The following is a 26,330-nucleotide window of genomic DNA, read 5'->3' as shown; positions in this document are numbered from 1 at the left end:
TTTACTGCACTGTTTTAGGCTCACTCTGACTTGTTGCAGTTTAGATGTTCAGTACTCTCTGCCTGGGTTAAATAGATTCTGCCTCTGTATTTTTTGAGCAGTTTTTAAAAACACAACTTGCTTCACAAATGCACTGTTATGACATTAGGGGCTTTGCCTGTTGGTGTTTTATTTATTTTGGAAAACCCACTTTGCTTTTATTTTTATCTCCCAGAGGACTTATGGGAAGTTGAAAAGACTTAGTCATTTTGTATTGGAATCTTCCAGGCTGGCATTTGAACTAAATAATTGACTGTCACCATCCATATCAAGTTTAAATAGAAAATATCTCTTTCTTCAAAGAGTGTGTATGTTACTTTTATCATTAGCAAGAAGACTACAGATGTATATTGTGAGAATAAAGAAATGTCTCTCATTGAAGGGCCGTGTTGATATGTTACCCTTGTGCCAAAAGTAAAAGCGAGATGCTAACCTGTTTCTGTATTGATCTTTCTGTTCTTCGTAGGTGTCTGTTACTAAGGCTGACCAAGAACTGGGATTTGCCATCCAAACGTGCTTTATCTCTCCATATTCAAACCCCGATAGGATGTCTGATTACACTATCATTGAGAACATTTGTCCTAAGGATGAATCTGTGAAATTCTACAACCCCAAGAGAGTGCACTTTTCTGTCCCGCAAGCCGAGATGGATAAGAAGCGATTCAGCTTTGTTTTTAAGCCCATCTTCAACACCTCGCTGCTCTTTCTGCAGTGTGAGCTCACGTTATGTACCAAGAAGGAAAAAGACCCCCAGAAGTTGCCTAAGGTTAGTGGGCCTTCGTCCATTCGTACTGTTAACTTTGACATTTTTAGGCGAGGCAGCCTGACTTACCAGAGACATTTAATCACAAGTTATTGCAGGTGGAGGTTTTTGGTTTGGGAACTGCCCAATTGAAGTAATAAAGTCCGTGTGAGCAGGGAACTGTGAATTTTCTGGAGTCGTAGGGAATAAATCCTGACAATATGATTTTTTTTTCCATGCATGTTAAGTAATGGTATCTTACAGATGATAAATCAGGACTGTTTTCCATCGAGGGAGAGGTCTGGCTTTATCTTTGCTGTTCAGATAGTGTGCGGCGCCAAAAGCACAGAGAGCCGAAAGGACAAGTTCAGTGTGAGGATTAATTTTTCCAGATCCTGCTGAGACTTGTATTGCAATTGTTTTTTGACCTTCTCTGTGTGAATTATAAGGTTGACTTGTCTCAGGAGGATTTCTAAGGGAAACTGACAAATATTTCAATTTTTCTCAGTTCCATATCGGTTCCTGATGTTTACCTCCTACTACCCCCATGTGGAACCGGTACATTCTGTACAGAAATCAGAACCCTTTGGCTTGCTGGAATGGCTACTGTAGGAGGGGTGAGCAAGGTTAATTGCCTCACTAGGTTGACCTTGTGCATGAAGAGTGTCTTCTGTCATGGTTTTGTTTTTGTAGTCTGCTGTAATTATGTATAATTTCATATGCGCATTTATTCTGTAGATATTTGACATAATGTAAGTTTACCTCTCATTCTTTTGTAGTCACATATCAAACAATGTCTAAAAGTCTAATAATTGAGCTATATCATTAATAATGTATTGTATGGCTCAGTGGTTGAGCATCGACCTATGAACCAGAAGGTCACAGTTGAATTCCATCCAGGTCAGGGCACATACCTGGGTTGCAGGGCTCGAGCCCCTGTATGGGGCGTGCAGGAGGCAGCCGATGAATGACTCTCTCATCATTGATGTTTCTATCTCTATCCCTCTCCTTTCCTCTCTCTAAAATCAATAAAAACATAATTAAAAACATTAAAAAATAATAATGTATTGTATGCATGGAATTTTTCCACTTAATACATAAGTGGTAAGAGATAGGTGGGAAAATTATCAGCATCAGATAGGTAACCACTGATCTGAATCCTTTGCACTGTTATATTCCCCTGGGCATCCATTTCCCTGATAATGCCAAATAAAATTTTTTAGTGCATATGAAAATACAGCCAATCTGATCACAATCATTCGGGAGCTCATTTGTACTTGCAGGGTGATTTAGACTGTGTTCTTTAGGTTGCTTTTGGAAACATTGATGCCTTAGCCTTGTGGTACTCACCTTCCAGTGACCATCGAGGTTGGGACTTTGTGGGCAGTGGTAGAGAGCCACAGGGAACTGAATGCTTGGCTGTGAGACTCAGCTGTTTCCTGCAGGCAGAGGATGAGTGTTAGGAGTTGGGGATCTAGTAGGTGAGGCCTGGCAGTTACTGGGGTGTTTATTGATGGCTTTGGCTGTTACCTTTCACTGAGCCTGGCCTGTAGAAGCCCAGCTTCGTTGTGTGTTCATCTGTGAAAATTAGTCCTAATGTTTCCTTCAGAACATTCTAAGGGGAGCTGTAAGTCCCAGAGAATGACATGGGAATGTTACCCTAAATCTAACACCACTGTTTATACCCAAGGTAACAGTGGAAAGAGCATGGGAACTGACAAGGAAGACCTGCTGCTTATTAACAGGACTTTAAGCAAATCCCTTGATCTCTCTGAACCAGCCTTTCCTCATCTATAAAATTGATATAATAGTACCTGGCTTCCTTCCTAGGTAGAGAAGCAAATGAGATAGTAGATATGACAACGGTTCACCATCTATAGACCTGTTACCACTGTCTCCCTGTTTACTGCTTATAGTTAATATTTTTATATTTCTAGTGGCTTCTGAGTTCTTTCTATGACAATAGACAGTGCCAAAGAGTCTTCCAGGAAGCAGTCTCAAAGATTGTTGAGTCCAACCCTGCTCTTTGCTAATGAAACTGAGGCCAGAGAGTCCAGTGTCTTGCCCAGAGTCACGCAGTGAGTTAGCCATAGCATCTTGGGCTCTTACTTAACTGAAGAACTAGTAAGAAAGTAAGAAAGATTTTCCTAAAATGCAAATCTTTTCAATAATGATGCCTCTTCACAGAAAATCCATTGTTTCCCTTGACAAGAGAGCTATTGTAAAGGCTTTTCTGTGTTTTTGGATGGAGATCTGGTTATAATATGTGTCTGACTCTCATGTTTCTCAGAGCAGCAGTGACAGTAAAGCCAAAAGTCTTTGCTCTTTTGTGCCTGAAAGAACTGGGAGTTAATTCACTTTTGAGGTGCCTTGCTATAGACTTTTCAAATGGTCAATACAGCCTTACTTGGTTTGCTCAGTGGTTAGAGTGTTGGCCCGCAGACTGAAAGGTCCCTGGTTCGATTCTGGCCAAGGGCACGTACATCAGGTGCAGGCTTGATCCCTGGCCCTGATTAGGGCCTGTGCGGGAGGCAACCAATTGATATGTCACTCTCACATCGATGTCTCTGCCCCCCCCACACACACACACACACTCTCCCCTCACCCTCTATCTCCCTCCCACTGTCTCTGAAAAGCAATGGAAAAAATTATCCTCAGGTAAGGATTAAAAAAAAATTTTTTTTAATGGATGTTATATTTCTTCTTACAACAAAAGGAAATAGATGTTAATTACATTAGATGTTAATTACATTAGAGTTTCACTTATTCATGAGCATAGACAAGAAAAAGGTAATGGAATGAGATCATACTTTTAAAAAATAGGTCCACTGGGCTTGGGCATGCTACATCGAAGTTTGGGGCCTTAAAATAGCTTGAAGCAGCTGATCTGGCCTCCACACCTGGGCACAACTCCCCTGGACTCTGTTTTGGAACAAAAAAGCAGATGACCCTGGAAGGCTTCATTTTGCGTGAGCCTTTACCAGGATTTAAAAAAATCAAACAGACTCAACAACATGAGTATCTTTTTGGACAACAAATGTAAAATCTGTCACCTTCATTATGCAGTACATGATGTTTCCCACAATCACAGATCGCAAACATGAACCACTTATGTGAAGCTGGCTTGGTCAAGGGCCAACATTGTCAGATAGTTTATTTATTTTTCACACTAAATAACACTAAAACCTCCAGTTGTTTTGTGGGAAGACAGAGCAGCGGTGGGTGGGTGGTGTATTTATAAGCTGTCTGGTAATATTCGCACCTTTAAATGCAGCTGAGAATACATTGGGCCTGCCACTGTATCTCCCAGATTATTTGTGGTTCTTTGAGAAACACCCAGATCTCCTGTCTTTCTGTGGTAACCAGCTGTGAGCTGTCTGATAAGGGACCCGGGACAACTGCACAGGCTGAGTTGGTGAAGGCCCTCTCCAGTGACCCCCAACTCTCTTTGCTCTGCCTCTCTGCAGTGTGTGCCTCCCGATGAAGCCTGCACCTCGCTGGATGCCTCAATGATCTGGGCCATGATGCAGAATAAGAAGACATTCACCAAGCCCCTCGCTGTGGTCCCTCAGGAAGTAAAATCAGAAGGTGTGTTTTGGGAGTCTCGATCAAAGAATAGGGGCCTCAGGGGGCTGCTTGTTAAGAGGTTCCAATACTGTAAATCAAAATCCACTTTTATTCAAAAGATACAATAATGGCCAATTAGTAATTTTAGATAAGGAGTCTTTGCCTGAGAAGTTTTTTATTTAGTTCATTGTCCGACTGACATGTGGCTCAGTGGTTAGGGATACACTTGCAAATGATTTCCTCTTTAAATATTAGATCAAGGTTGATCCTGTTACCATGTCACTCTCTCTTGCTCTCAGATACACTTCCTCGAGTGTGTAAGAAAGGGTTAGAGTTCCTTTTGGCATGCGGGAATGGCACATGGTCTACACCCATCTTTCCATGATCTGCTGGGAATGGTGGTGCTGGCTACAAGCTATTGTAGTACTTTGTCAAGATCACAAAAGCCTTTGGGCAGGGTGTGATGTGTGTGAATGCCATCCATCTTAGGTGTCACAGCAAAAAGAAGGTTGAGAACTAGTATTCACATGCGCTTTTAAAATTTAGTTTTCAGAATTTTACGCAGTCACATTTGTTGCTTGAAGCCAGGGGAGTCTCTGTCTGCGCATGCAGGAAGATGCATCTTCTGGGGGAAAAGGAAGGATGTACTCTAAGAGGGGTGGTACTGGTAACTGGGAGGACAGGCCAGCCCAGTCTGCAGAGAGACAGAGGTGGGCTGTGTGGGGCTCTCAGGAATGCATGTGAGGCCCTGTGGACTGATCTGACAGGAAGCAGTATCAGCTCCAACCAAGGGCATGAAAAAGCAGGAACACACCAGGCAGCTGTCAACAACCAAATGTCATATGGGCAGCTACAATTCTCACTGTCTGAAAAAAGCCTGTGACTATCCAGAAACCTGGTCTAAAGGTGCCAAACTAAGAGGAGGCAGGGAGAGCTAAAGTGGATTTCAGGCCTCTAGGGTAAATATTTCAGGCCTAGAGCCCCAGGCTGCCTTCTACCACCCGAGAGACAGAGAAAGCCTGTCACCGGCACCCAGGGCCTTGACAAAAGCCAGTGAACAGCCTGACTCTGGTTGCCGGGCATTAGCTGGGAGACCTGCTGGATGGTGTTGACACCAGATCTAGGCTTGGGGCAGCTCTGAGATGGCATTTCTGATCCGAGCATTGTTGGATTTGGCAGGACTAGGCAGCAGGGGCGGCCCTGAAGCAAACAGGACCTAACAACAGAGGCATGTGGATGCCGTCCAGTTGAGTGACCTTTGTGAAAACAGTGGCATTGCTATTGTCATATCTGGTGATGACATCTGCCCCCTCCCCAGAAACATGGTCACTTCAGAAAAGCAGGAGAGGGTAGTGGGGAGGGCACTGGCTTAGAGCCAGGAGCTTGGGTGGTAGCTCTTAGCTTTCCCCATAACTGGCTGTGGAACTTTGGAGATCTCCTCTCATGGCCTCGGATTTCATTTTCTTTATCTGGAAAAGGAGGGGTTTGGACCAGCTGACTTCCAGAGGCCTTTCAGCTGTAACACTCAGCTATGCTGTCTGAAGAAGCAAAATAGTCTTTTCTTCATTCCCCAGCCACCCAAAAGTTGGTGTGAAATGTACATATGAGATGTTTATTGGTTCCTCAGTAATGTTTTTATTGTTGTTTGTTTTGCTTTTTTTTTAGGTTGGTTTTCAACCATTCAAAACAGGTATAGCAGTCTTAGTCTTTCAATAAATGAATTGTCCAAATAGTTCCTTGTTTATTAGGTCCAGGGGAAAGAAGAAATTGTGTTGTAAAGTGTATCACAACTGGGCAACAGCTGGCTCCGTCGTATACTGTGAAAGTAATTTAACAATAGCAACAGCTACCTCCTACTCCATCTGTTACTCTTACCTATTTTGAGAGAGGTAATTCCACTGGTAATTGAAGGCAGCAGCTTGCTTTTTCCTATGCCAGACAATAATTAGGCATTAATATTGCAGCAGTATAACTTCCAGTAATTCATTCATTCTTCTTTTAAGTCTGGTGGTATTTTTCTAAGTAATTCCTCTTGTAAATTAGGCAATTGCTTTTATTTAAACTTAGTGTAATTATCCTGAAAGTTCAGTGTTTTCTTTACATAAAGTTCAAGAGGGAAGTTTTACCAGATATCAAAGCACTTTCATGAGATTTGCTGATCGAGACTAGATTTTGGTGGAGAAGCATGTAGTGACGAAAGTTCATTGCTTAGATTTGTTGAACAAATTGAGGAGGTTAGACTGTAGGCCACTTCCCAGGGGCTGTATGCAACTGAATGGGGTAGCTTTTCTGACAGTTTTCAGCTCTATGAGTGACTCCTCTTACCTTTTATGTTTATTTTTCTTTGACTCTAAATGATTTCTCCTCAGTGCAGGCCGTTCGAGTCTGTGCTTTTCCTCTGCCTCTCAGTGCACTGGAATAGTCTGTTGAAAAGGGAATGTGACATTTGCCTAATAGCATTTGTTTATTTGAATAAGAGGACCATGAATTTTTTCTTCCTTCCAGACAGCTTTGTGTAGAGAGACTATAGTAAGACACAGATACTATATTCTCTCTGGAAGTGGGCACGTCTCCTATTGGGATTGACATTTGGGATAAAAATTTTCTAACCAGTGGGACGTTTCACTGTCCTGTTACTACACAGGTGCTCTTTGAAGGCCATCAGAGTTCTAGCCCTCCGTGGCCACTGGGTCCATCGTATTTCTCAATACTTGAGTTTTCTGGGTCAGCTGATAAAGGCTCTCATTGTCAACTTCATAGCCAGGCAGAGGTCTGCTCAGGGGCGACCACTACCAATAGCATGGACCCGTTTCAAGCAGGGTTTCATCCTTCTGTAGACAGGGAGAAGAGACCATCAAGACTAAATAACTTTGGGTGCCTCCTCTGGGCCACTGTTTTTGTTTGTTTGTTTTAAATAGATCTTTATTGTTTTCAGAGAGAGAGAGAGAGAAACATAAAAGATGAGAGAGTCATTGACCAACTGCCTCCTGCACGCCCCCAACTGGAGATCGAGCCCTCAACCTGGGCATGTGCCCTGACGGGGAATCGAACCGCAATCTCCTGGATCCTAGGTCGATGCTCAACCGCTGAGCCACACCCAGGCGGGCTGGGCCACTGTTTTTAATGGAAGCTTCCTGAGCTCCTGCAGCACGTCTTTGCCACTTTAATTTCTCAGTCTCTTGGGAGTCAGCGTTGGGTGAGCATTCTTTGGCTGTTTAAACTTTCAGCAATAGATGACAGTGATGGAGATGATGATTATTTAACATTTATTGAGCATTTACTTAATACAAGGTTCTGTGCTAAGTACTTCATGTGGGTTATATTTCATCCTTTTAGCCCCTTTGTGAGGCAGGTATAGGGTGAGGCTAAGTAACTTGGCCAGGGTCGCCCCACATCTGAACGGCAGATCCTGGATTCAACTCCAGGCACTTTGATGCCAGAGCCTGTGCTCTTAAACCCTGTGCCTTATCCTAGGTAGAAGTTGATTCCAGTTTTTAATGAAAACAAGTGTAATGTAATTAACCCTCTGTGAACTGGAAAGAGGCTGAAGAATTTTAAAAAGAAAGACTTTTCCCCTGAAGGGTTAAGATATTTGGGAACATGTAAACAATTTAAGAGAGTATTAAAGTTTAGGGGAAGTCCTCTGACTTTGAATTGTAACTCACAAAAACACCTAGAAAACATGAATAGTTTATGCGTATTATGGTTTATGGCAAAACAATTAAAATAGTTGAGGCAATGCCATCCTGCCATATTTTCTGACATATTTTGAAGTATAGGCATGTGAGTGCTGTTTGCTTTGGATGCTGTGACTACTTTTTACAGCAGTTGAGAACACTTGGGCTTCCACAATAAAATTGGTTCTACCACGTCAGTGGTGATTTTTTTTTTAAACAGTGAAAGGGAAGAATAATCGTTTCTCTGAAATGTTGGGCTCTAAAATTTTGGGCACATACACAAAAAATGGGGCACAAAAGAACAATGAATATCATGTCGAATTTGCCATGATTTATATACGATACATAATTATCTGAGTTAAAATGAGCGCATTAAATGTTTAAAATACTGAATTTCCCCCCCATTTTTTTTACCACATAACTTTCTCAAAATAAAAGTGCTCGGGACAGCACCCGGCATATCATGGGCACTCAGTAAATGTTAATTTCCTTTCCTTCCCTGTAACCTCTCAGCCAAACCAAGTTTCTGGAGGGAGGGGGGGAGAGCGGGGTGGAAGGGAAAGTTGTGAACGTCAGTTGGAAGTTAATCCAAGGGAGGCGTTACTTTTTGGAACACATTCTATTTTTCCAGAACAAAAATACTCTAAAGCACCAGCCAGGTTTTGTCCTCAGGCTGAGGTAGAGATGAGGGGAAGCTGAGTAGAAAGAAATGTATAAATGCTGAATTGACAGACCAAGACATTCTGTTTCTATCCCATAAGGAAGAAGAGGTATCCCAGGAATTTTTTTTATTTTTATTTAGTGTGCTTCACATTGAAAAAATTTTTTACTCTGGAAAATTTCAAATATATACAAAAATAGAATAGAATGAACTCCCATGAACCCTCCATCTGGTTTCAACAATTACCAATTCGTAGCCAATCTTGTTTTATCACTTCCTGCCCCTGGATTGTTTTGAAGGAAACCCAGACATTTAATTTCATCCATAAATATCTCAGTATGCACCTCTAAAAGTTAAGACCCATCAAAAGATCCCAAGTAGGGAGCCGATGATCAGATCACAATAATAAGATGTACATGATATTTACGGTTATTTATTCTCCCAGAAATGTTTATTGAGTACCTATTATAGGCTTGGCATATAGTAAATATATTACCCTGTGTTTAAGGCCTTTACAGTGTAGTGTAGAGTTTCACAGCCTCAGTACTATTGACGTTTTGGTTGGATACCCCCCAAATGGCACTTGCAGGGAGCTGTCTTGTGCACTGGAGGGTGTTAAGCAGGCCCCTGGCTCTACCCACTAGCTGCCCATAGTGCACTCCTCCATGATCAGCTGTGACCTGGAATGTCTCCAGACATAGGCACATGTCACCTGGAGGGCAAGGGGCAAAAATCACCCTAATATGAGAACTATTGATCCTAGTGGAAGGATACAGATAAGTGACCAGGCAATTGCAGTAAATGCCATAAATACTGAAACAGCCCAGAGAAGGGGCTCATTTACAGTGAAGTAAAGTTAGTAAAAACTGTATCTTAAATGTGACCTGCATGAAGTCCTCCTGAGTCTCCACCTTCTTTATCTCTCTGTCCTTCCCTCCTTGCCAGATACCAATAGATGTGGGTACCAGTTGGGCACCTTGTTTCCCTTTGGGTCTGCTCGCTTCGAGCATGTTTAGGAGAACTGAACTGAAAGTCGGAGGCCAAATCTGTGGTCAGTTACTCATGCATAACCCCAGCAATGTCCTGTTTATGAAAACCGTGCCTGCCACTCCAAGCAGGAAAATTTTGGTTCTAGAGGTTGACCAAAATTTGCTCAGAGTATATGAAAAGATTCAATTCAGAACGTTGATTATAGTTTGTTCTTTCTGTAAAGAAATCTGTATTGTTAAAATTCTTTTTACAATAATAGCTAGGATTCCTTTCTTACAATCTTACCCTTAAACCCAAAGTAAATATTGTTGTGTCCACTCTTTTCCTTGCAGCATGCCAACTCGATTACAGGGTTCCAGCAGAGATCAAACTCCCTCAGTTATACTCCCGACTTATTAGGGACTTTGGAACAAAGAAGTTAGAGAATAAAATCCTCCAACCTCAGTTCTGTAGCGTGTGCTTGTTATTGTTTATGCACAGAAATCACAGAGCAGCTTTCCCCCCGGGACATAAGCAACAATTTTTTCTGCTTAGCTCTGTGAGGAGGCCCCCATTTGGGGTGGGGGAAGAGGGTTAGATCATAACATAAGTTCATTAAGAAATTTAAACCAATGCCATCCATCACACAGGCCTTGCTGTAAAACCTAAATTCTTACATGTGAGGTCTCCTTGGGGAAGGATCATTATTTAAAACCTCTTGGGGATTCTGAGTGACAAAACTGAACCATGGGTAGTTAATTGGATGGAACTGTTCCCAGAAGTGTGTGTGTTTCTCACACGATGCACACTGTGGAGACCTTTAAATGCCTTTGGACTTAGTTCAACAAATCAAATCACTGCTTCTCGAAAGTAGGGAGAATGTTGTGGTTTAGCTGCCCCTATTTCACAGGGTTCTTGGGAGTTTAAGATGAAAAAATATAAGTGAAAGCTTTTTTTCAGTTGTAAACCACTATACAAATGTACAAATGTAAAGCATCACCATCGTTATTTTATTGCTGCCAATGAGGCTGATAAGACCAGTCCCCCAGGAAAGAGTGTCTTATGGGCATGTTGGTGTGTGTTCTGAATACTGAATTAAATTTCCTTAAAAATCACACAATTACTTTAATTTTCTTAGTAATTTTATTTAAGTGTAACTCATTCCAGTGCCACCATAGTGGCCAACTCCGGGAGGCACCATTCAGTGGTAGTGGCTCTGATCCTTCCAGTATCTTTCCTTCCCCTAGAGCTGGACCAGGATACCCCGTGCAGCAAGGGTGGGATTAGCCCACCGAGTTGGTTATTCCTGAGATTTTACAATCCTATGTAGCTTCTTTATTTTTATAAACGTCAACTCAAACGCTGCTTGTTTTTGCTCAATTTTTCCAAAGTTCTTTTCGCTTCACTGTGGATTCCAGCACAAAGTGTGTATTCCTTCTTTACTGAATGAAAATGGAGATGAAAAGAGAGGTGCTCAACACTTACCACTTTTAAATTCTAGAGAGAAGGGCCAGAGCCTGTGCCAGGACTCAGTCCCCTTTTTCTATAAAGGACCAGATAGTGACTGTTGTCAGCGGGGGGCTCGTACAGTCCCTGCCTCAGCTATTCGGTGCCACCGCCTCATGAAAGCAGCCAGTCTAGGTGTACATGAATGAGCATGGTTATGTTCAAATAAAACTTTATTTACAGAATAAATTTGAATTTCATAAAATTTTTACATGTCATAAAATGTTACTTTTGATTATTTTCAACCATTAAAAAATATATAATGCATCCTTAGTTTATGCACCGTATAAAAACCAGTGGACCACGGTGTGCTCCCCCGGCCCCTGCTGTTACCGCTGCTAAGGAGAGCGAGTGGCTGTGCGTCGGGAGCTTCTTAGTCACTGCTCCCCAGCTAAGGACAGAGCAACACTCGCCAGCCATTTAGCCTACGAGGCAGAATCTGGAATTCTGGTTCAACCCCTGCCCTGATGCTTTCCAGCTGTGACCTTGTGCTGATCACATGATATCAGAGTCTCAGGCTGCTTGTTTGTAAAAGAGTGATACTTTTTATTTTTCTCTGCCTCCCTCGCAGGGCTTTGTGAACTCCAAATGAGATCATGGCTATGTAGCACTTTCTAAACACGAAAGCACTGTAGACATGTTGAGGCACACAGGCATTTTCATACAGTCTTATTCCAAGTTTCCTCTATTGCCTCCACTTTCAAAAAGTACGTTGACATTCTAACCACCCATCACCAAACATTTCTGGCAGCCCTGTTGTATGCTGAGCAGATTAAGAACTAGAGTCTTCCCCTGGGGAGTGGGGGGGGGCGGGAAATAGAGAATTATGATGCGAGTGGTCCATGCGTATCAGAAGAGGGAAGGAACAAGCAGAGGTCAGAAAGCAGCAGCCCTGCTGGGGTGGACATGGGGCAGTGGGAGAGTCAGAAAGGCCTCCCAGTGAAGATGCCTCCAAAGCAGGTCTGGGCAGGTGGGTGTTTTAGGGATGGCTTACAAAGTGTGACAGCAGGCGCAGCATGGAGAAGGTGGGAAGCTTAAATAATATGAGGAGCCCAGCACAGGCGAAGGGCCCCGTTAGGAAAGGAGGCTGGAGAGAGGTGTAGAGGAGGGAGGCAGAACTTTGTGAGCTGTGCTAAGAGTTTGAATGTTTTTCCTGTAAATGAAGGTGGAGTCATTGAGTGGTTTAATCAGGGCAATAGCGTAATCCCCTCTGGGCTCTGGACGGTTCACTCTGGGAGCACATATGGAATTGGAAATATCGGGAGTAGGGGCAGTGGGGGAGACGAGAGCAGTTAGGGCAGCTCTGTGATGGTGCAGGTGTGTAAGGAGCTCCACTACAGGGCAGTAGTGTTAAGGGTACAAGAGTCAAGGTGCTCTTAGAGAACTCGCGAATACACTGGGGGAACATCGTGTTCGAAATAACTATAAAGGTATACGCACACACTCACAAATTGTCAGACTCAGATGCCTTAAGTTAAGGTGTTTGCCTTCAAGTTTTTTGCAAATCGGAGAGCCTGTACAATTGATCGTGAGTCCAGTGCTTAAAATTTCCGAATAATTCCTGGTATAGTTTTGGTGTCTAAGAGGACAATGGCCAGAGCTTTCACAAAGTGTTAACAAATAGAAGAGTGTCAGTCTCTGCCAAGATTTTGATGACCTTTTGCTTAAAACTTGATTTCTCTGTATAATGCATCGTGATTTATGTTTTTGTTTCAGAAACAGGTCCAAGCGTTAAGGAACCGAGTCCAGTTTCTCCACGTAAGTCTTCATGCACCTATTTCGAAATAGAGCCTCCTGGGCTTTTATAAGAATGAGTTGGCTATGGGGCATTTGCCAAACTTTGAGTTCTGATAAGGAGACTTTGCTCTTACTCTCTCCCTCCCTGCTTTTTTCTCATACTTTCTTTTTCCTTTCCTCTGTCCTTATTTCATTCTCCTCTCTATTTCCCTCTGTACCTTTGCTACTTTTAAATAAGAACTTGCTGACCCGTTGGCGTGTATGACCTTAATGGAAAGGTGGTAACTTTCTTAGGTTTAGAGAGAGAAGTTTGTTATTTGCGTACTTATATCGGTTGTGATCTGAAAGCATTCACGTACTGCTGTGGGAGTGGTTTGCTTTACCTGGCATCAACAGTGTTTACCTGCTCAGAGAAGTAGAGCCGAGGCAACTAGTTGTCCCTTCAAGACAATCTCTAGTCCAAGGGGTGTTGGGGGAGATGACTTGTAAGAAAAAAGAGAAAGAGAGACACCAACTACTACAAAATGATGCATTGGAAATTATCTGGGCCAATTTCATAACTTTATAGGGAAGAAAACTCTGATCCAGAAACAGTTAAGTAACTTGCCCATGGTTGTAATTAACACGGAGGGTGGACTAGAACCTGGGTTTTCTGGCTGTACACCCAGAGCTCTTGTAGATGATGCTGCCTTGTGAGAAGAATCTGTGCTTTTTTTCCTTCCCTAACTCTCCAAATTAGTCTCTGTTTCTGACTCCATCATATATGCATGAAGTGTCAGTCTGGAGAATTCCTTAAGCCATTCTGTTAAGTGAGTGTATTTCTGTAACAATATCATGGAATAGTATCACGGACCCAGAAAGAGACGCATATGGACACATGCTCTCATACTTACCTAGTCTGGTTTTCATAAGTGACATCTCCATCTTTAGAATTTTAGAATGTTTTCACTAAAAACTTTTAATCTGTAGGCATAAAAAGACAAGTCATCTTTTAACATCTGTTCTGCAAACTAGATTAAATTAGGTGGCTTGGTTCATCTTAGCCTCCAGAGAGTTCTTCCCTTTTCTTACTCCTTCTAGGGGATCCCCAACCCTTTCACAAACTCCTTTCGTTCACGCCCTGCCTTCAGGAGGTGAAGTAGGGTTATCCCCATTTTTCAGAAGTTAAATGAACACCAGAGGGTTCTGGCTAGACAAGTAGGGACCAGAACTTTGGAATTTGGATCCTTCCAGAATCTTCTCCAGCATGACATACTTTTCCTGCACCTTTTCTAGAGCTGCTCAAGGGTCACATTTGTCTACAGCTGGATCTTTTACACTGAAGTGAGTTGAAAGGCAGAGATTTAATTTATATAGAGGTCACCTGGAGTCGCTTCTGACTGCAGAGGAACATAGAAACAGTACTGAAATAATGGGGAGAGCCTAGAGCTTAAATTAATAGTATAGAAGCAGAGACCTTAGACATCTCTATTCTACTGAAAACTCCTCTCCCTTGAAAACTGATTTTAACTTTTTACAAGTGATTCAAAGAAGGTAGTTCTCTTAAATGAAAGGAAATGTTCTATTTCTGGGGCCTGGAGTTAATTTCAAATATAAAAACCTTTGCCAAACAGAGAAACAATTGGTTCTATTTTTATGTTTTGCTGACCACAAAACTGACATCACTCCCCACTGAGAAGTATTTCCGTTCCCCTCATAGAAAGATCATGGTTGAAAAAGTGTTAAAAAAGTAGGTTATTTTAAATGACACAATATGTAGCTGTTAAGATTGAGGGTTTACTATGAGGATATCAGTGAAATGTTGTAACCCGCAGGAATAGTTTGTCTTTATTTTACGTTTTCTCGTCTTCACCCCTTTCTAACCGTTATCTTTGCTTCTTTGAAATGTGCATGAAAATATGTTTGTAAAGTACCTGAAGTGTGTTTTCTGTGCAGTGTCTCATTGTTGGAAGTGTTCAATGAGTAAAAAGCAATGAGTCAGATTTTGATAATGGATGGTCACCTTATTTTCCAGAGCATCTTAACCTCTGAATTTTCAAGCCTCTTTTCCATTCAAATAGTAGGTCCTCAGACTGAGACCATGAACCATAGACTTAAGGTTTTGCAGAGTTTACCAATCTGATTTTTGTTTTAAATATGTTTGTTGCTCAAAATAATTGCATATTGAGGATATCTTGGAAACCTGATCATTTTTCTTCTGAGAAAATAATTGCAAGGTATAAATACAATATATTTTGTTGGAATCCTCATTTTATCCTCAGATTTTATCAGTCGGTGCTCAGCTTTTGTGACAGTGCTTGTAAAACAAATATAAAATTTCAACATATGATGCAGACTAACTTAAAGTGTGTATTGGTTTCCCTTCCTCAGCAGTTTTCCATGGTCTGGACACCATCACCGTGATGGGCATTGCGTTTGCAGCATTTGTGATTGGAGCGCTCCTGACGGGGGCCTTGTGGTACATCTATTCTCACACAGGTTAGTGTGACTGTTGAGGAGCAGTAGGTTGGTGCACATCCCGGGTGCCTGCCACACTGCAGACTCTCAGTGTTCCGTTGCATGGATGAATGGATGAAATAATGGGTGAAAGAGAGAGAAAGTTCATTCCCCCTATTTTCACATTTACATATTCGGCATAAAGTAGGTTTTGCAAAAATGTAATTTGCTTTAAACAGTTTTAGGAAAAGGGATGTTTAAACTACTTATGTTAATTGCAATTGAGATGTTGGTGAAGTTTAGCTTCTAATAAAGCTATTTTGTGGTTTGGGTTTAATTAAAGGAAGGTAATGTAGACAAACTGGAAATATAAAGTATTCCCCCAATGCTAAAGACTTCAGTATAGAAATATAAATGGTCAGGAAGTGAAAAGGGAAGCCAAGATTTCATTACCACATCTGCCAAGGTGCTGAGCACTGCCCACCAGAGTCCCTAACCAATGGTTTAATCCAGAATTTCTCAACCTTTTAAAAATTCATACCATGTCCTCTTTGATAAACATAAAAGTCTCACTTCTTTCTATAAAGTTATTTAAAATTTCAAAATATATTTTCATGAATTGTAAACAAACAAAAATGGTGAAACAAAGATTCTTGTTTTCAAGTTATGCTCCTCCACCCCCAAAATTCTTCTTTTAAATATGTTTTTATTGATTTTCAGGAGAGAGAAAGGAAAAGAGAGAGAAACATCAAATAAGAGAGAAATACCCTCAACAATAAAGATAATTTTTTTTTAAAAGAATGAGAAAACCCACAGAATGAGAGAAATATTTGCAAATCATATATCTGATAAAGGGTTAATATCCAGAACATACAAAGAACTCCTACAATTCAACAACAAGAAAACAAACAGCCCAGTTCAAAAATGGGCAAAGGACTTGAATAAACATTTCTCCAAAGAAAATGTACAAATGGCCAATAAGCACATTAAAAGATGCTCAGCATCACTAATTATTAAGGAAATGCAGATCAAACTATGAGGATACCTACTTCATACTGATTCAGATGGCTAATATAAAAAAAAAAAAAAACCAGAAAATAACAAATGTTGACATGAATGTGGAGAAATGGGAACCCTTGTGCATGTCTGGTGGGAATGTAAAATGTCGCAGCCACTGTAGAAAATAGTTTGACAGTTACTCAAAAGTTAAATGTAGTATTACCATATGATCCAGCAATTCTGCTTCTAAATATACACCCCGAAGAACTAAAAGCGGGAACTCAAGCAGGTACCTGCACTCCCGTGTTCATAGCAGCATTATTCAGAATAATCAAAAGATGTAAAGAATCCGGCCCAAATGTCCAGTAGGTGATTGTATAAACAAAATGTAGTATATACTGCACATGCACTAAAATATTATTCAGCCTTTAAAAGGAATGAAATTCTAAACGTGCTATAATGAAGATAACCTTGAGGACATACGCTAAGTGAAAAAAATGACAAATACTGGATGATTTCATTTATGAGATACCTAGAGTAGTCACATTTATGAGACAGAAAGAGAATAGAGGTTACAAGGGCTGAGGGGCGAAGGGAATGAGTTTATTGTTTAATGGGTACAGAGTTTCTCTTTGAGATGATGGAAATTAAATAATGGTGATGGCTGTACAACATTGCAAATGTTCTTAATGTCACTGAATTATACACATAAAAACAGTTTAAGTGTAAGTAAATAAGTAAGTAAATAAATAGAAATAAAAATCTGTAAATTTTCATTTTGGTGAGATTTTTCCTCTAGGCCTATGTTGGTTGCAATTTTATACCAATTAATGTCTTGATCTCTTGATATCCTAATTGTAATTGTTTCATAAGCTCACTCCTTTAGTTTAGAGAAGTTTTCAGTCACTTTTTATTGATTTCAAAAATTAGCCCTCCCCATTTTCCAAGCTAAAAGACCTCCCTTTTGCAGGGAAAACTCTGTAAGGGATGGGTTAGTTGTTGTTATAATTTATCTTTACTTGAAACTTGCCTTTGTGCCCCTGAACAGAATGCACTCAAAGTTTGATGATAATAAGAGGAGGAACAAGAGAAGGCAAAGGGAAAGAGGGTGGGGGACAGGGTAGGCCACCCTCCGTCTGTGTCTGCACAACCTAATCCAGGTATATTAATTATGTTTCCCTTTAGTAAACATGGAGATGATCCCAACTCCACAGGCTTATTGAAGGTGAGAGTGCACGTGAAAAGCTTTCTGAGATCCAAAGTCTTACAAAAATATAAGATATTTAAGGTTGCTTAGATGTGTAGGCAGAAAAAAAATCTGAGTGGAAGGAATACTGTGTTTCACAGAGCAGAATAAAATTCTGGGATCTTGAATTCGGTGTCCCTATTCCAGTCCCTCAGGCTTCTACTCAGCAATCCTCAGTGGAACAGACCGTGTGTTCTTGAAGCACATACCCAGGTCAGGTTACTCAGGTCTACCTGAGTCAGGTTATTAAGAGCTTTTAATTAGGAGCATCTCTGGAGGTTTCAGATGTTTTTAGAGAGCTAAAGTTTCTCCAAGCTCCCACCTCTGTCCAGGTGAAGAGAGAAACAGCAAGAGATAGGCTAACATGTGACTAAGTAAGAGGCAAGAGACTAAGTCTGAGGATCAGAAAAATGCAACTGGAACAGATGGGAACACTGTGGTGTGACTGCAAAGGCAGGGTATGCTCTTCACCCAAGGTCTCAGGGTACGTTAAAGTGAGATACCCACTGAAAACCCAAGTGTAGATGCACACAGGGTGGCTATGCTGCAGGAATATAGACAGAAAGTGGTAGGCAGGCCATGGAGAAAGATTTTAATTCCTGCCTTGGAACATTTCTCCTTTTCCCCATAACTTATAGCAACATCTAATCTGCCCTTCCTGCTGAGTCTTGGCTGCAAGAGAAGGTCTTCGAGCTTGGAGAGTGGGGTGGGACAATTTTTGAAATTGATAAATAGTGATTGAAAATGTCTCTAAACCAAGGGTAGTCTAGTTCACTCTCCTTACAGGAGTGGGTTTGTGAAATAATTACAATTAAGATACCAAGAGATTAAGATATTAATTGGTACGGAATTGCAATCAACACATAGACCTTGAGGAAAATACTCTGTCTTCTTTCCAGCATCAAGTAATGTTAAATCTAAATCACCCCAGGCATATGGTTTTCAATCCAATGCTTAAGTATCTCCCAAGGAAGAAATTCCATACATTCCCCCTATAACTAACAGATCCTCGGAATCAACAAGTTCTTTTCTGCGTGACCCAAATCCCTATCACCCTGCCATTTAAACTCATTTCCTCATGTTCTGCCCTCAAGGGAGAAAAAGATCAGCTATCTGTTCCTCTTTGTAATTATCCTCCATGGGCAATATTTGCAAATAGTCTCCTTTGAAAGGGCTAAATAATCAAGATGCCTCTCACCTTTCTCTAAAATTCTTCCAGTCTGTGGTTTCCCCAGAGAGCCTCCCCATGTCATTCACATCTTTCTTAAATCAAGTTTCTTCCCCAGGACCTGCCATGCTGAAAGTTTTAAAGATAAGGAAGGACCCAGTTGTAAAGTTAGACCGCCAAAGAGGTGGCAAGAAATCAGATCCAGACAACTCCATGCCAAGCTAAAGAAATAAAACAGATTATCCCTTAAAAAAATTTTTTTTCTGTTTCTGAAAGCTTCTCTGGCAATATGTAGGCTCAGCCACAGAGCTGGGTAGAATTAAACTTTGTCCTAACACACCCTCCTTCTGAGTACCCCATGCACCAAACGCCTCTTTCCTCTACTTACTCCCTGTTCTCCAAGCCTGTCTTCCTCAATGTGGTTGAGATTTTAGGAACAAAACATGAACACTGAAGACATCTCCAATGGCCAAGTTTGGTATTTGCGAGCAAGACGCTGTCCTTAAACCCCTTGCATTGAGTGGGCCTATTCTGCTTAACCCTGAGGCCCTCCCTGCCCATCTCCAGAAGGAGGCTGATTGTATTTGTCACGCAAGGGATATTTTAGAGAAAGTCAGTGCTCCAAGAAGTCAGAGGTCACCCAGGGTTTTTTTTCATTTTTTAAACAGAAGCATCTGCACATTAAACTTCTCTTCTCATGGCAACTTTTTGTGTAGAACCACTTCCATCTGACAACAAAAAAGCCTTTTTTTGTAATTTCTCAAAAGGTACAAGTTTTTCACAACTTGGTTCTATTGAGAAATGTCATGTCTTAGATGTGAAAATAGTCACAGAGGTAGAAGGGGTCGTCTAAAGATGGTCTTTTCAACATTTCCAAGCAGATTCACAGGCAGATTCCCCTTGGCACACTGTCGGCCCAGGTCAGTGGATTATTAGGTTAAATTGACGTATGCACCTTGATGAAACGTATCCTGCCATCTTGAGTATAAGGGGCTTCTTTGTTTTGTTTTGTGTGGGTTTCATTTTGGACAGTGCTTTGCATCAACAGCACAGAGTTTCCAAAACTCAGGAAGTTGAAAGACCTTTGTAATGGGCACTGATTAAAATAAACTGACATAGCAACAAATTATATTCAGCAAATAGACATCAGAAAGCAAGTATTGAGACTTCCTGGGCAGGGAGTGGTGCTGGCACGTTTCCTGAGTGTGACTGAATAGTCAGGCACGTGTCGAACTCTGGATGGGACACACTCGTCCACTGTCAGTAGCGAGCCAAGGCCACCTTGCTTGAACTGCTCTCAGGCTGAGCAAATGAAGCCCAGGTGAACAAAAAGGGGCGGTCGGAGTGTTGTCTTACCTCCTGCTTTTCTAATACATCCTTTATTTAAATGGGGAAGATATACATTTAAAATGTGCTTCACACAGCCACATCCGTCCTTCTAATTAATAACATGAGGCAGCTGGGTGTGGGTGAACATGTGAATTGTGAGAAGGCTGAATTTTTAAAGTGTATCACGAGTTGTTTGGGTCCCTGGATGTTTGGTGTTTTTTTTCTTTGTTTTTCAGTTTTGGTGGCGGGGAGTGTACGTCAGAATAACTAAGAGATTTGATTTCTTTCTAGAAATAAAGCTTGCACTGTGGGGAAAGTAAATTTGTGGCAGAAAGTCACTGTCATTGAGGCCAACTTGCCCACCTCTAATCACATACACACAGGACGGGTAGAGGGCAGTACTGGGGAGGGTCAGAAGCATAGATTGCCAGAAAAAGAAGAGGGAAAATACAATGTTTTTCTGCTGCTACGGAATACTGACCTCCTATCTTCTCTCCATCCCACCAATACCAGAAGAAAAGATAATCAGAGGAACTATAGCAAGGGCCAAATATGTGAGAAGCACTGTAAATGCCCTGAGGTGGATGCAAAAATGTGTGTTGTGGCTTCGCGGTTCCTGAAACGGGCGGGGAGGCTGTAACCAGACGCAGGGGCATGAGCTGCTTCTACCTTGTGCGGAACTGCTTTTTTGGCGGAGGCTTTTGAGGGGCCCCTGGAAGGGAATGGCAGTAACAGGCTAAGTTCCTGTACTTGGAGGGCAGAGCCTTTGCTCGTGTGTTTTCAGCTGATAGCTGTGTATTTTCAGCGAGACAGGAAAGAGGAGGCTCTTTCATAAACAGACGGGAGGGGGCTGGGGGGAGACTGCTGACCAGTCCTCTATGACATTTGCACTCTGACTTTTCCAAGAAAACGCAGTGTTTGTCATTGGAGAGCCTTGATCACTTTTCCTACCTACAGTCATTTCTGAGGGCTGCCCTGAGGCCAGTTTCACTGAAGAAAAAACTTAACTCTAGAGACTTCTGCAGTGCTAAATGCAAACCATGTGTGTGACCCCGGGTTTCCTCCCTCTGCAAAGCACTGCACATTTGGCACAGGGATGAGTTTAGCTGAAATGCAGTGGGGTATGTAATGAAAAGTGGGATGTTTACTATGTTAGGAGATACTCACTGCACCCTACAGGGAGCCTCAGGATGGGGGGAGTATGTCCTGGCAGCTGCAGTTCCCATGTGTGAACAGCTGAACTCTTTCCCCAAAAGATGTTTCTGAGAGTAGGCTCCTCCACCTCCAGTTCTTAGGTCCTGTGCTTGGGGCACAGGGCTCTCTCGTTTGGCGAGGGTGAAACCTAGGCTTCACCACCTCTGTTTTGAACACATTGAGAAAGGGGTCCTCAAACTGTCAGTGGTTTCTTATTACAGTTTCAAGGTCTCTCCTTCCAAACCCTATGGTGAGAGGAGATGGACAGTGTCTCCTGAATACAGGTACTGGTCGGTTGGATCACACAGTCCAGGTGGCAAAGGTTTCTTCCAAGGTTGTAAGCACTGAAATCCTGGGGATTCATCCTCAGTCATCAGGGGCATTAACCACTGTAACTGCCTGTCAGCCAGAAAACAGTTCTCACTTTCCCGTGCAAGAGACTTTAAAAACAATAACGCCAACAAACAGAACAACTGTGTGGTGTAAGGCCTTCAGGTCTAGTTGCTTCTGCCCACGACTGAGAACAGCAGATACAATGGCAGAGGGAGAAATGGTCTTTCGGGAATGCACACACGCATAACGTGTCTTTCTTCGCCCCCTTTTTTTACCGACTGCAGGGGAGACTGCAGGAAGGCAGCAGGTCCCCACCTCCCCGCCGGCCTCCGAGAACAGCAGCGCGGCCCACAGCATCGGCAGCACGCAGAGCACGCCCTGCTCCAGCAGCAGCACGGCCTAGCCCAGCCGGCGCTGCTGAGGGCACGGCCCGACAGCGCGGGTGTCCACGCTCCGGGAAGGCTTGATCGTGGTTCCTTTGTAAAGAGAGAGTGAATTTCAGTGTAAACATCATCTGTTGTATTTACCCCCCCACCCAGGGCTACTCTGAATGTGACCCCTGGACTTCTGTGTGAGAAAGCTAAGGTGGTGGCCTTCTGCACCAGCCTCTCACAGGTTTGGGGGTTTTCAATGTGAAACACATGCCAGTTTTTTAAATGCTGCTTTGTTCAGGTAAGAACATCTATAACGTGGGGCCCTGAGTTTTACCGAGACTTCAGGAGCTGGTAAAAGGATAAGCCAGATAGTAAGCAGAACCAGTGAGATGTGGCCAAAGATTCCTTTGTAACTGAACCAAGATGTAAAACAAATGCTTCAAGACTTTCTAAGTGCATTCCTCCATGTGTAATTCGCACCTTCTGGATGCACACTTCTCACCTTGCTACCACACCCTGTGAGGGCCATGTGTGCTTAATAGGTGCTGCCCTCAGGGACTGCATCCTGACACACATCGAGGGGACATTCCTTTCTCGTGCCCTGGGCCAAAACCAATGCTGATTGCATTCTCAGCTTCCTCCCTCTTCCCACCCCAGCACACCGACTGCAAAAATGTCTTAATGCAAATCTCATATTTCTCTATAGGCATATAGAAATTGAAAATGGACAAAATCTGGAACTGCAGATGTGTGTCCATTTATTACATTGTGTTCTGATAAATTAATGTATAAGGGCAAAAATTAGTTGTAAAATTAAGGAGGAATTTGCTCGGTGATATATATGCCAGTAAAAGTACATAATATTCATCTGGCACATTCATTTTCTCAGTTAAAGAAGAAAAAATTAGTTCCCCCTTTAAAAATGTCCTATGCCTTTAGAGTTGAAACTTATTCTTAAATATACTTGGGAGAACATGTCACCTTTTGAATAGACCCTTTTGTAAAAACCAAGCTCATGTAAGATGCAAATGCAGGGCAGATCCTGTTATTTGAACAGTGTCACCAATTCTGCCAAGAAAATGCTGAGATAGAGAAAAGGGCACTCTCTTGGATTGATGTAGTTCTCTTGCCTTAAATATATCCCAAACTCAAAAAGGATTTAAGGTGGAAAAATGGAAGAAAATGGAATAACATCATACCACTTTGCAGCTAAAATAAGCTCAACTGATACCTCTATGTTAAAACAGAAGCCAGAGGAAAATTTCCATGCCAAATCATTTGCTACTGAGGATAGCTTCATTGCAAATATTATTCTTTTTCCAGAATCGCCCCAAACAACTCAACATTCTACAAATAGAACAGACTAGATTCTACCCCAAAATATTCAGAAGCAAATCTCACTGCCCTTATAGTAAGGAAGTTGTTGTGCCTGTTTCTCTGTGAATGGAACCTTCAGTAGGAAATGTTGATGACACCCAAGACCTAAGGGCAATGTCTACAAGGCAAACAAGGTTGCCCAATTGTAGAGTAGTATTCCGATTGATTTGATAGGCATAGATATTCAATCAGGACAATTTTAACCAAAAGAAATAACTTGAAGGCTAAGATTTCCAGGTTGCACATTGAAAATTTTGCATATTTCCACATACAAATGAAGATATAAGATTAAGAGAATTTTTTTCCTTTAGTTGACTTTTTTTAACATAAGGGTATCAGAGTGGAGGCCCTAGATTACGCTACCTGTGTTTGAAAATAATGCGCTTTGCCTAACCTTCAGCAGAATGTATTGTTTTAGCATATTCTTTGTATAAAAAGGTTTAAAGATGTCTTCAAAGAAGACTAGAGTCTTTAAGTCACTTATAGCTATATTTTACTACAAAAAAATTGTGTATAAAGATATATTTAAGTGTTTTAGATTTTTAAAAAGTTACTCGATATGAAATGTTTAATTTCAGTTACTGTGAATTGTTTTGATCAGTTCTTTGCTTTAAAAAAACAAAAACAACAAAAAAGAAAACACCCTTTCCATCCTGTTAAAAAGAAAATTAGCTATTAAGAAATATTAAAAGATCCAATTTTTAGATGGACAGGGTTAAAATTTTTTGTAATATATTTAAATTTATATTTTTTAGAGAGATGCTACATTGCCAATGATTTTATAAGTAATTTAAAATTAATTTACAAATTTATAGATGAAAACCAAAAGATTTTAAAAGAAAGAGAAGAAAAATGTCAACTTTTATTTGTTTGGGTCTGATTGTCAAACGTATTATTCAGATCAAGAAATCCATGTTGATACAACTTGGTCCGTGTTCATTGGAGAGTGAATGTCATTAAGTATTTCTGAAATGTTTCTTTTAAAATGAGCATTAAAAAAAATAGTGTTTTCTCCCTAGCCTCTTGTTACAGCATTTCCAATTGCTTCAGACTTCACAGTTTTAATACAAAATACAAGCTCAACTTTATAACACATTTTGCAAGTTTCTATAAGACTGTTGTTATATTCCAGTTAAACTCTTCTATCTGCTGTCTTTTGTTACTTCTGCAGGCTACACCCTGAATTTGAAGAGGCCGTTTTGTTTTGTTTTTTTGATGCTAATGTTGTTGAAATGCTCTAAGCTCCAAGGCAGATTGCCCTGTAACATCCTGTAGCTTTTCACCATGTGGGGTTTACCAGCTGTTACTCTGTATTTTAAAGTCAGAAACCCCTTCTGTCGAGGCTGTTTCCATAGCATTTTCTGAACCACCACCGCAACAAAAATGGCCCTTTTCGTTGTCTGCAGTAAGATTGTAAACCCATTTCCTGTGTGTGTTCTGTAGCGGGCATGGCTGTGAGCCCGTGGGGGTGCCCGCACTCGCATGCCAGTCTTTTCCTACTGTAACTACCTCATGGTGTGAATGACGGTTGTACTGCTGGTTGTGTTAACAGAGCACATTTTGTTGGGCGAATCGTGTGTGTGATTTTTTTTCTCTTCCCTGTTTGTTTTAGCTGGGGGTTGTTCATGAAACTGACAGATGTTTTTCTACAAAGGTCTATTATCAGTTTCCAAATACAATACTTCTCTCTTCTGGTTTTTCCTGAATGAGCCTTATTTTGTTGCTGTTTTTCGTCACCTATGAGGGTAAAAAGAGTACCCTTAAAATCCCTGTGGCCAGTTTGAACGCCCCTGTTGTATGTAGCCTTTCCTCTGTTCAATGTGTCGGCAATTTGTGAACATGCTTAGATGTATAGTTTTGATAACCACAGTTTTAAGTACTTTATTTGTGCATAATAAAAAGATATATATCAATTATTAATACATGTCGTGTTTGGTCATGTTAAATTCTGCCCTCAGGCTGATACAACCCTTTCTCATTGGAACTTCCTCCTGACTGTATCTTCGGATCCAGCTGTGCTAACGGGGGAGGGGGCTAGGAGGGTACCCTGGGCTCCCGAGACAGAGCAGAGGGCAGGGGCGACTGCCCGGAGGGGGAGGGGAAATATGTTCTCGGAAAAATATGGCAGACCTAAAAGTGGGTGTCAGCTTTGGAATCCTTTCCTGGGCTTTCAGTCAGTCTCCTAGGGGCAAGGGAAGAGAAATAATATGTGCTTGGGATCGACTCTTTTCATCCCCTTCAAATACTCCAGCGCTCCTTGTGCCATCCTCTCAATATGGCACCACCACCTTCCAGCCGCCCAAGCCAGAAACCTGGGAATCAAGCTCGGCTCTTCTTTGGCTCCCACACCCCCAAATGAATAAATCCAAGTTTATTCCACCTTTGGAATATCTCTTTCTCCAAACCACTCAGTTATTTCTATTCCTACGGCAGTCGCCCAGACTCAAGGCCCATTGCCTCTTAAGTGGAATCACTGCAACAGCCTAAGCTGTGTGCTGGCCTCCCGGCTTGCTGCCCTCTAATTCTTTCTCCACCGTGCAGCCAGAGGAATCCTGGAGAGACTCAAATCATGTCACTTCCCAATTAAAGCCTTTGGGTAATTTCTCCATTTGCCTTCAGGATGAAATTCAACCTCCTACACACGGTTTGAAGAGACTACTCTGCCTACCTCCCAGGCACTTCTCTCACCTCTCTAGATAGCTCATCAGATATATTTATGTTATGAATACAAATTTTTTCTATCAAAGGTTAAATTATAACATTGAATATATGTTTTCAAATTGCACTATTATATCCCTATCTTCTCCCCTCTAAGAATTAGTAATGTAGATGTTAGAAAGAGAAACCTGAAAAGGTATCAGGGCCAGCTGACCACCCCTCACACCTCACACAGGTAGGTGCTCACAGCAGGAACAGTGCGAGGGGCTTCCACAGCATCTCACCGCAGTGAGGTTGGAGTCCTTGTTACAGATGAGA

General features: G+C 41.7%; 1 protein-coding gene across 2 annotated transcripts in view; it reads left to right on the top strand.

Moving 5' to 3' along the window:
* TGFBR3 (transforming growth factor beta receptor 3) overlaps positions 1–25,276 on the top strand; it is a 183,772-nt gene extending 158,496 nt beyond the window's left edge. Inside the window, exons 13-17 of one of the 2 annotated variants that reach the window (XM_081144498.1) lie at positions 506–805; positions 4,249–4,369; positions 12,878–12,919; positions 15,272–15,376; positions 21,888–25,276. In XM_081144498.1, coding sequence (XP_081000624.1) covers positions 506–805; positions 4,249–4,369; positions 12,878–12,919; positions 15,272–15,376; positions 21,888–22,006 — 687 coding nt within the window. In that variant the 3' untranslated portion in view covers positions 22,007–25,276. Of the gene's footprint in view, positions 1–505; positions 806–4,248; positions 4,370–12,877; positions 12,920–15,268; positions 15,377–21,887 lie in introns of both variants that reach the window. The other variant, XM_081144497.1, reaches the window with a different exon arrangement.
* The last annotated feature ends 1,054 nt before the right edge of the window (positions 25,277–26,330 follow it).

Source organism: Miniopterus schreibersii (genome assembly GCF_964146895.1).
Source record: "Miniopterus schreibersii genome assembly, chromosome: 8".
NCBI classification, from domain to species: domain Eukaryota; kingdom Metazoa; phylum Chordata; class Mammalia; order Chiroptera; family Miniopteridae; genus Miniopterus; species Miniopterus schreibersii.
Note: the sequence above shows the minus strand (reverse complement) of the source record. Positions and strands in the feature narration are given on the sequence as shown.